General features: G+C 50.2%; 1 protein-coding gene across 1 annotated transcript; it reads left to right on the plus strand.

The window, feature by feature from the left end:
• Positions 1-220: 220 nt before the first annotated feature.
• LOC118079463 (kelch repeat and BTB domain-containing protein 13-like) lies at positions 221-10,489 on the plus strand. The gene is made up of 4 exons (XM_088676574.1): positions 221-615; positions 4,311-5,042; positions 7,039-7,339; positions 8,882-10,489. Exons 1-4 carry the CDS (start codon positions 343-345, stop codon positions 9,274-9,276), a joined length of 1,701 nt encoding a protein of 566 aa, XP_088532700.1. The 5' UTR covers positions 221-342; the 3' UTR covers positions 9,277-10,489.
• Positions 10,490-11,006: the final 517 nt, after the last annotated feature.

Below are 11,006 nucleotides of genomic sequence, written 5' to 3' on the forward strand. Positions count from 1 at the left end.
ATTCTAGAAGTTAGATCCGCAAGCCGCACATATTCCATCAGTTTAAGTTGCCATTCTTCTTTGTTTGGGACTTCACTCGTTTTCCATTTGGGGGATAACAAAACACAATGTTAGTGTTCTGCACAATCTCTCCTCTCCCCCGCTGAAAGTCTTCCCCAGTAACTTTCTGACATCTGTGGCCCCTTCCGCTCCTGGCGACTGGCTCTGGGCACCAACATGACTGCTCTCCGGTAAACACAGGCTAAAAATAGCTCCGGCGCCCGAGCCAAACTCTGTGCCGCAGCCTGTGTGTGCTTTGGGACAGCTGATGGGGCGCTCTGACCTGCAAATGATCCCCTGGCCATGCCCCATGGAGGTCTGCGCTCAACCCCTTTGCAGGGGCTTCTTGCTGCTTCCGCCTGGCTGGGTTGGGCCCGCCTCGCCAAGCAGGTGTTCGACTTCCTGGCCGGTGCCCTCTGGGCTTTGTGGGGCCTCATCCCCTGGTCCTGGAAAAGGCATGGTGCTTGGGGGACCCTGCCCGAGCCCTGGGAGAGCTGCCCCGAGCTGAGGGTCTACCGGGGAGGAGATGGTGAGGCCGAGCTGCTCACGGTCCACACACAGCCCTACAGCTTCCAGGTAGGGCCTGGCGGGGGGGGGGGGCTCTCTTGTGCTAAGGGGTGGCGGGAATCCTATATAATAAAGTGCAAGTGTCTCTGCGTCCAGTCCCTGTGTCCGTGGGATTGCGCTACTGCGCATGTGCCCCACGGACAGCCATTGGGACTTGCAGCGCAGAGACGGAGCGCGTTGGCCGGCGCGAACGGGAGCTCAGCCTCTCGACGTTCGAAGCAGCTCTCGCGAGAGAATCCAGAGGACACGTGAGATAGCCTCGTGCGAGCGAGCGAGCGCACTCTGTCTCCACGCAGGCGCACTCGCGAGGCTGTTTACTTCTCGCGTGGACTTACTTCTAAGCGGCCGTTACAAGTAGCAGCGGGCGAGCAATGTCAGCTCTGTGCATGTCCCCGAGGTTGCTAGAGCAACAGGTCTGTTCTAGCACCCGTTAATTTAACGGACTTCATGACTAGTCGTAGAATAATAGAATTGTAGAGTTGAAAGTGACCCTAAGGATCATCAACTGCCCGCAATGCAGGAATAGGCAGCTGTCCCCAAGGGGTTCAAATCTGCAACCTTGGTGTTATCTTCACCATGGTTATCTAACCATGGTGTGCTATCCAGGCTGATAGGAGCAGCATGGAGGTTTTCCTCATGGTGTCAGATGCAAATTTAGCTACTGCTGTTCCTGGACAAGTCTGACCACTATACTCCATGCCCTCCTTCTTCTTCTTCTTCTTCTTCTTCTTCTTCTTCTTCTTCTTCTTCTTCTTCTTCTTCTTCGATCACTCGTATCCAAGTAAGATTGTCTTCCATAAACACTGTTTTAACAATGGGTCTGTAAGTGACTGTGGAGGCCAATTTGGATCCGCACGTCCTTACACAGTGGGGACATTGGTTTCTGGATGGGAGTTGATCCCGGTGAGGGTTTGCCAAGCGTGCCTTCCTCTTAGCACATTTCTCCCTTGCATCCTGAGATCGAGTTTCTTCAAAGACCATGACACCTTTGGTAAAGGCTGTTCTCCAACTGGAGCGCTCGCAGGCCAGTGTTTCCCAGTTGTCAGTGTTTCGACTACATTTTTAAAGATTTGCCTTGAGACAGTCTTTAAACCTCTTTTGTTGACCGCCAGCATTACGCTTTCCATTTTTAAGTTTGGAATAGAGTAGCTGCTTTGGAAGACGATCATCAGGCATCCGCACAACATGACCAGCCCAACAAAGTTGATGTTGAAGAATCATTGCTTCGATGCTGGTGATCTTTGCTTCTTCCTGTAAACTGGTATTAGTTCGCCTCTCTTCCTGAGTGATGTGTAAAAAATTTCGGAGACACTTGGATAACCTCAAGTCTGGACTACTGCAGTGTGCTCAATATGGGGCTGCCCTTGGGGTTAGTTCGGAAGCTCCAGCAGGTACAGAATGCTGGAGCATCTGGTGGAGACCATGCAACACCAAACACTACTGGCTGCCCGTCTGCTACCCAGCCAAGTTTGAGGTGCTTGTATTAATTTGCCAAGCCCTGGACAACTGAGGACCAGAATATCTCAGAGACTGTCTGAACCCTCACAGCCCAGCTCAATCACTGCAGGAGCGTCGCAGACCATTCCCCGATTTGGAGAGGCTCATTTGGCAACCATGGTGTCAGAGGGTCGTCGTGGCTACTCTAGAGTAACTCTGCTTGAGTCCAGTTTGTCTTTAAAGACTTTTATTGTGCAAAGTATTTACAGTGCAGGCATAGCTTAGAACATGACCTCTCAGTCCGAATCAGAATCCGGCAATGGCGTACGTCTGTTTCTACGCCAGCAAAGTAGTCAGGGCGCCCCTAAACGCCTCCCCCTTGACCTGCGTCGCAGTGCTCTCCTTAACTCTTGCGCCGGAAGGAGCGATGCCCTCTCAGCCTCCTCCTGCTCCAGGCGGTGGAAGGGCTCTCCAGCATCCTTGAGCCCTTGCCTACATCTTTCCTCCCCTGAGCTTTTCCATCGTTCCGCACGCTGGCCTCTCTCCCCCTCCGAGTCTCTCCCCTCCCCCCCGGCTGCTTCAGACCCACTGCTGCTCCCTGTGCTTGGCGAGGTGGACGTTAGGCTGATGGGGGCTGGCTCCTGCAGGGAGTCACCCTTACACATGGGAACAGAGACAGGTTTAGGGAAGAGCAGCCAGTTCCACCGCAGGGGGCACCAAGCTGGGAGAGTGGCGCAGGGGCACCACAACAACTTAGGACGGAAGGCAAGAGAAGGGGGTGTCCCATTTTGGTCTTGCACAGGTGCTGCTGAAACCAGAAAGCCCTAAGCCTGCCACTGGTGGGTAACCGAATCTTGAGTGCCATCGGCCCAGCCCTGTGGAACTCCCTGCCACTGGAAACTCAGCAGGCACCTTTTGGGCCAACTTTCAAACTCCTGCTGGAAACCTTTTCTCTATGCAGGCAATTAAGAACATGTCCTTGTGGCTAACTAATGCCCGATTTTCACCTGTGTATGGATTTACTGTACAGTTCTATGCTTTATTGCTGTAAACGGCTTTGACGTATATTTGTATACACAGCGGAATGCAAGTATCTTTATAAATAATTTTTTTTAAAAAAATGCAAGCAAGAGGAAATAGCAGCAAGGGGAGGCAGCTCCGGTCTTTGAATAGAATCAAGGCCGGCTTTCAAGCCATAAAGTCTGGCAACCCACTGCCAAAGGCAGTTAAAAAACGTACCTTTCTGCCTAGTCCTCACCTGCCATAGCCCATAGGACACACAAGAGGGCAGTGATGGCCCCCAAAAGCCTGTGCGGTGTAGTGGTTCGAGTGCCTGACTAGGACTAAGGAGACCAAGGTTCAAATTCCTCTGACATTTGGCCATGAAACTCACCTGGTGTGACCTCGAGCCAGTCACTGCTTCTCAGCCTAGCCTACCTCACAGGCTTGTTGTGAGAAGCAGGCAGGAGAGCAGGGCAAGCAAACCACACATGCTTCCTGGAGCTCCGTGAAGAAACATGGAGTATAAATGCAATAAATATAATGCAAATATAATGACTTTGAACGGGGATGTATCCACTGAACGTGATTTTCTTATGTTCTTTTTTTAGTATTAAGAAAAATATACAGAAAAAAGCACACATAAAAGAGAAGAGAAAGATGAATCATTCTTACAATGATTATTCTTATACTGGTGTAGATCTTGACTTATATAGTGAAATTATTTACAAATCTAAGATTTATATAGTAATGTATAAATTATATATATTGTATAGTCATGTATACAATACAATATCTAAGGAAAAAGGAAAAGAGGAGAAAAAGCAACTGTGTCAAAATGACAATTTAAACAATAAAAATACCTATCTGTTGTAAAGTACTGTAATCCTTAATATAATTCAAACCAATATTAGTGTTTTTTTGTACATTTTAACCTTCAATTTGGGTTGAATCCCTTTTCAATTTATTATACTGTTGACTTCCTTCTACCTCATTACAGTTTCAGTCCGAGTATTCCTATTTTTTGCCCTGTGTTTAATTGTGTTCTTTTTACTCATCTTGGAACGAAGAGAAATATTTTACTATCTGCAAGATTATTCCAGACACAGCCAAGTCTTATGGTTGGAACCTTGTATTGTTAAGTCATTGTTAAAACATTCCCGTTCTTTTTTTGACTTTGCCTGTTGATTGATTTCTTCCTGAAGCCGTCCTTTTCGCCACTTCCAAGTACTCACATCATTTTATTATGTTCTCTCTCTGCCTGGCAGGTGGATCTGGCCCGGCTGGCGACGGAGAGCGCCTATTTCGAGGCCCTCTCGAGATCCCGCATGCAGGAGGCGTCAGAGAGGCAGCTGGATCTGAGCCACGTGCCCTCGGGGACCTTCCGCGCCATCCTGGAGTGGGTCTTCTCCAGGCGTTTCAGCCTAGGAGAGGAAGACCTCTTGCCAGCGGTGCAGTCCGCCAGCTACCTGATGCTCCCGGGGTTTCTGGACCGGTGCTGGGTGGCGCTGAGCCCGCTGCTGAGCCCTCAGAACTGCCTGTCGTACCTGAGTTTCGCGGAGGCCGTGGGATGCCCTGAGCTGAGGGCACTGGTGTCCCGCTACCTGAGTGCCCACCTGTTGGAGCTGGCAGCCCCTGTCACTGGACGGCTGGACCCCCAACTGCGGGAGGAGCTGGCGCAGCTCCGCTTCGAGGGCCACCCCATGCTGTGCGCCCTGCGCAAGGAGAATGTCAGCCTGGCGCCCGGGGTCCCCCTGGAGTCTCTGCGGGGCCTCTACCGCCGCCCTCTGCCCCCCGAGGAGGGGGACTGGCGCTGTGCCACCCGCCTGCCCTTCCAGGCCGAGAAGTGGAGCTTCAGCACAGCACAGCTCCTCAACTACCTCTTTGTCATGGGGGGCTACCGGGAGAAGCGGGGCCCCCGCAGTTTCACCTTCCGTATGGCGGCCTTCTGCTACAACCCCTTGACGGGCACGTGGAGACCCACCGCCGCCCCCAATAAGGTCAGGTCCTGCTCTAAGGCCAGGGCTGGGTCTCAGGGAGAGAGAGAGAGAATGGGAGAGAGAGAGAGAGAGAGTGGGAGAGAGAATTTTTCCATCTATAACACGCCCCCCCCCATGTATAAGACTCCCCCTATTGTGGGGGGCTCCGATTTAAGAAAATGGGGAGAGATGACTCCCATGTATAAGACACCCCCAAAGTCTGGACATTATTTTTTAGGGGGAAAACCTAGTCTTATACATGGAAAAATACAGTACACACTGTAAAGTACACACACACAGGAGAGAGAGAGAGAGAGAGAGAGAGAGAGAGAGAGAGAGAGAGAGAGAGAGAGAGAGAGAGAGAGAGAGAGACTTCCGGTCCCCTGCTATGCCTCTGGCTGCCTCCTCCTTCCTTATTAAAAATAATATTTTTCTTTAATTTTCAACAACAAAAAACCACACAATAACAAATACAATAACAACCACAAACAAAGAAAAATGTACACAAAAATAATGTCAAATCCATAAAATGGGATTCTCCCAACCCTGTGATCTCCCTCCCCCCGCCCACCCCTGGTTCCTTAAATTTTCTTTTCAACTGTATTTTTTACTCCAAATTATTATTATTATTATTATTATTATTATTATTATTATTATTATTATTATTACCTCAGATTTCCTGTACTATTTCTAAAATTACAAGTGTTTTTTTAAAAACCCTGCCAATGTATTAACCTGTTTACAATACTTTTGCAAATACATAATAAACATTTCCCATCCTTTTTAAAATTTCTTCTCATCGTGATTTATGAGCTTCCCGGTTAGTTTTGCCATTTCTGCATAGTCCATTAAGTTGGTTTGCAAATCTTTTTTTTGCTTACTCCTTCCATCTTTGAGCTAACAGCATTCAAGTGGCCGTCGTAGCATACATTAACAATTTTTTCCTGGTCTTTTGGGATCTCCGCTCCTACAATACCCAATAAAAAGGCTTCTGGTGTTTTTTTTATCAAAGGTTACTCTAAACATTTTTTTCATTTTGTTATAAATTATTTCCCCCTTTTTTTAACCTTCCTACATTCCCACCACATATGATAGAAGGTGCCCTCTGTTTCTTTACATTTCCAACACTTATTAGATATTTATTATTTATACCCCGCCCATCTGGCTGAGTCTCCCCAGCCACTCTGGGCAGTTCACAACAGAACCTTAAAAACTGAATAAAACTTCAAACCTTAAAAACTTCCCTAAACAGGGCTGCTTTCAGATGTCTTCTAAAAGTCAGATAGTTGTTTATTTCCTTGATATCTGATGGGAGGGCATTCCACAGGGTGGGCGCCACCACTGAGAAGGCCCTCTGCCTGGTTCCCTGTAACCTCACTTCTAGCAGGGAGGGAACCGCCAGAAGGCCCTCGGAGCTGGACCTCAGGGTCCAGCCTGGATGGTGGGGGTGGAGACACTCCTTCAGGTCTACTGGGCCGAGGCCATTTAGGGCTTGAAAGGTCAACACCAACACTTTGAATTGGGTTCAGAAATGTACTAGGAGCCAATGCAGGTCTTTCAGGACTGGTGTTATGTGGTCTCGGCGGCCACTCCCAGTCACCAGTCTGGCTGCCACATTCTGGATTAGTTGCAGTTTCCAGGTCACCTTCAAAGGTAGCCCCACGTAGAGCGCATTACAGTAGCTCAAGCGGGAGATAACCAGGGCATGCACCACTCTGGGGAGACAGTTTGCGGGCAGGGAAGGTCTCATCCTGTGTACCAGATGGAGCTGGTAGACAGCTCTGCCCTGGACACAGAACTGACCTGCACCTCCATGGACAGCTGTGAGTCCAAAATGACTCCCAGGCTGCACACCTGGTCCAGGTCTTTACACCTCCAACACTTTTTAGATCTTGTTCTATACATTTCTGCTAATTTAACCATAGTTAGATACCACCGGTACATCATTTTCATCTTATTCTATTTCGGTAGTGCCTCTCCCTTCCTGATGCTCTGCTCTTTCCTGTTCCTCTTGCAGCGCCGCCGCCACTTCAGCAGCGCTGTGGTGGGCCACCACATCTATGCCGTGGGGGGCTGGTTCCTGGACTCGCTCCTCGCCCCGGACAGCAGCACCCGCCTGTACACGGCCGTGGAGCGCTACGACCCTTGGGCGGACTCCTGGGCCTTCGTCTCCTCCCTGCCCATGGGCGACTTCTCCTTCGCCGTCTCCCTGTCCCACGACCTGCCCCTCTGCACGGCCCACGGCGGCTGCATCTACGCCCTGGGGAGCATACAACGCACCGGGGAGAAACTTCTGCTGTGCTACGATGTGGCCGCTGGTGAGGAGGGGGCAATGAAGCAGCCGATGCGCCATGGCACAGGTGCCAACTCCCTGGGGCCCTGGGTGCCCCAGCACCCATGAAATTCCCCATCAATCAGCTGGGCACCCACAAAATTCAGTGCCAGGGCCCGGACACGCAAAATTCAGTGCCAGGGCCCGGACACACAAAATTCAGTGCCAGGGCCCGGACACCCATGGTTGCGCTGCCAAGGTGGCACTCGTGCGCTATGGCAGTGCGCAGAAAGGGGAAGGCAAGGTGGTGTTATGTGTGAGAAAAGAGATAGGGGCGTGAGTACTTATTTTTATTCATTGCAGGAAGTTTATACACTGCTCTTTTAAAAAAGAAAAAGAAAACCCTCATAGCGGTTTACAAAATAATAATAATAATAATAATAATAATAATAATAATAATAATAATAATAATAATAATAATTTATACCCCCTCCCATCTGGCCGGGTCTCCCCAGCCACTCTGGGCAGCTTCCAACAGAAGAATAAAGCACAATAATCTATTAAACATTTAAAAAGCCTCCCTAAACAGGGCTGCCTTCAGATGTCTCCTAAAAGTCTGGTAGTTGTTTTCCTTTTTGACATCTGTTAGGAGGGCGTTCCACAGGGTAGGCGCCACCACCAAGAAGGCCCTCTGCCCCCTGCAACTTGGCATCTCGCAACGAGGGAACCGCCAGAAGGCCCTCGGTGCTGGACCTCAGTGTCCGGGCAGAATGATGGAGGTGGAGACGCTCCTTCAGGTATACTGGACCGAGGCCATTTAGGGCTTTAAAGGTCAGCACCAACACTTTGAATTGTGCTCGGAAACGTACTGGGAGCCAATGCAGATCTTTCAAGACCGGTGTTATGTGGTCTCGGCGGCCGCTCCCAGTCACCAGTCTAGCTGCCGCATTCTGGATTAGTTGTAGTTTCCGAGTCACCTTCAAAGGTAGCCCCACGTAGAGCGCATTGCCAGAAGGTAACTACAGTGCTGTTTTTCTACAAAAAGACGTTCCAGAACTCAGCCATGAACCTTGTTCTCTTGGTGCCCATCTGAGAGGTGCCACAACTGAGTTCCAGTAAGTTCCGGCCAAAAAAAAGCCCCGGATAATAATATTAAAAGTCAGAAAAAAGAACAAGGATTTGAAATTTTCAAAAAGTTGAAATAACTGTAGACTAAAAACAGGATAAAGCTTGTGAGTTTCAAAACATCTGGACAAGCTCGTCTAAGCGGGAATGTTTTCAGCAGGTGCCGAAAATAGTACAGCGAAGGCGCCTGCCTGGCATCAAGAGGCAGGGAGTTCCAAAGTGTAGGTGCAGCCATGCCAGGAATTCTCACGAAAGCAGAACAGATATTTTGTGGCGGTTCCACTGATCAACATGGCCAAGTGGGTACATATTGGGGAAGATGGAGATGGCCGATTGTGAGTTAAGTGAGCAGGGAAGGACGGGGATATCAACAAGGGCTGGCAGTGGGTGCGAGGGCAGGGGATCTGGGCCTGTGGGTCAGGCCTGAGGGTGGTTACATCCCCGCCTTGTCTTCTCCTTGCAGACACGTGGCAGGAGCTTCTTCCGACTCTGACCCGGGCAGACGCCGACCTGCCTGGGCTCTACTTCCTGGGCGGCACAGAGCCCCTCTTTGTGGTGGGGGGCAACACCCAAGACAACGTGGTCACCTCCTTCTGCCCCAGCACCCGCCAGTGGGGCTCCGCCCGGACCCTGCCCAAGTGTAGCCTGGCCGGGCAGGGCCTGGCTTTGGACGGCACCCTATATATGGCATCCCCTGACTTGGAGGCCCTCTTGGAAGTGGAGCTTGGGGTCCCAGACTGCCGCCTGCTGCCTCCGCCGCCCTTTCCTCTGTCCTACGAGGCCATCTTCCTGCTCCACTTCCCCCCGGAAGCCCTTGGGGAAGAAGAAACAGAGCCAGAGAAACTCCAGGGACTCTGAGCCCCCTGTCTGCCCTCCTCCCTTTTGTCTGCCTGCATGTCTTTTCCCGTCTGTCCGGCAGCTCTGAGGTTTGGACCGGATTATTGGTGACCTGTCAAAGTTGGTTGGCGGCTCATAGCACCTTGACCTGTCCGATATATCAGCTGAGATGGGCCATTCATGGGTCAAACCTTCTTGCTGGGCAGGCACCACCCTCCCCCACCCTCCAGTGCCCTCTCACCCAAATACCAGCCTCTATTTATAGCACCACGGCTTGCAAAACAGCTGCTGCTGCAAACGAAAAGGGTGGTCTGGCTCCTTCCTCCACTCCCGCTTCTGCACGCACGGCACGGACTGTGTCTCCCCCCTGCCCCAGGCCCAAACAGCTACCTGGAGCTACTCTCAACTGCCCAGGGTCCTTCAGAACTTCTCGTTTTGATGCAAAGGAGCTGCAGGGTTAAGCTTACTACAAATCATCACAAAATTGCAGGGCACAGGGAGGCCACCTAAAGAAGAGAAGGTTAAGGGGTGATATGATAGCCATGTTCAAATATATGAAAGGATGTCATATGGAGGAGGGAGAAAGGTTGTTTTCTGCTGCTCCAGAGAAGCGGACACGGAGCAATGGATTCAAACTACAAGAAAGAAGATTCCACCTAAACATTAGGAAGAACTTCCTGACAGTAAGAGCTGTTCGGCAGTGGAATTTGCTACCAGGGAGTGTGGTGGAGTCTCCTTCTTTGGAGGTCTTTAAGCAGAGGCTTGACAGGCATATGTCAAGAATGCTTTGATGGTGTTTCCTGCTTGGCAGGGGGTTGGACTGGATGGCCCTTGGGGTCTCTTCCAACTCTATGATTCTATGATTTAAAGCCCATCTAGTCCAACCCCCGTGCCTGGAGTGGCCTGCTTCTATTGGAGAAATGTTATGTTGGGGGTCAGTGCCCAATACCCTTTGGGTTCACAGCCTGGGCAGCCCATAGAATCCAAACACCATTTGCCAGTCATACAGGATTATTTTATTTTATTTGTGGTTTGGTATGACTATTAATTTCACAAACAATGAAGCATATGGCAGGAAGGTACCTACATTATACAATACAGTCTGCTGCACGTAGGTCATCTCTCTTCACTGCCTGCTGTTTCTCCATTTAATTTTGATATCTGTAACCAGTGACAAAAAGAATGGATGCTGAAACGTATGATTTTGAATTGTTACTGGTATAAACTATTATTTGCCTGCTCAGCTGTGTTCGGTGTCGGGAAAGCATGGGAGATCTGAGCAGCAGGAGGAGACAGACTGGAACTGCAGTAGAAAACGGAACGCTTTGAGTTGCAGGATTTTGAAAGAGCCCAGAACTTGCTGCAGACTTTGGGGCAGCAAGAACTTTGAAGCAAGGAACCCTCTCTGGGAACAGAGAGAGTCCTACTTGGAACTGGATATAAAGCATATGTATATGACATACCTGCCAAGATTCTCTCTGAAAAATAAGGGACCGGGACGGAAATAGCAGATCGGAAGTAGCGCTGCCGCCATTTTGGAACTGGGCGGAGCATGTTCAGAAGTGACTTTTGATGCTGCTTTGCCCAGTTCCAAAATGGCCGCCGCGCCAGAAGTCGCACTGCAGCCATTTTGGAACTGGGCAGAGCAGCATCAAAAGTCGCTTCTGAGCATGCTCCGCCCAGTTCCAAAATGGCCCCCGCGCCAGAATAAACCGGGGGGAAACAAAAAAAATCCGTTTTTTCAGCTAGGA

Source organism: Zootoca vivipara, chromosome 9 (assembly GCF_965207765.1).
Source record: "Zootoca vivipara chromosome 9, rZooViv2.hap1.1, whole genome shotgun sequence".
NCBI lineage: Eukaryota > Metazoa > Chordata > Lepidosauria > Squamata > Lacertidae > Zootoca > Zootoca vivipara.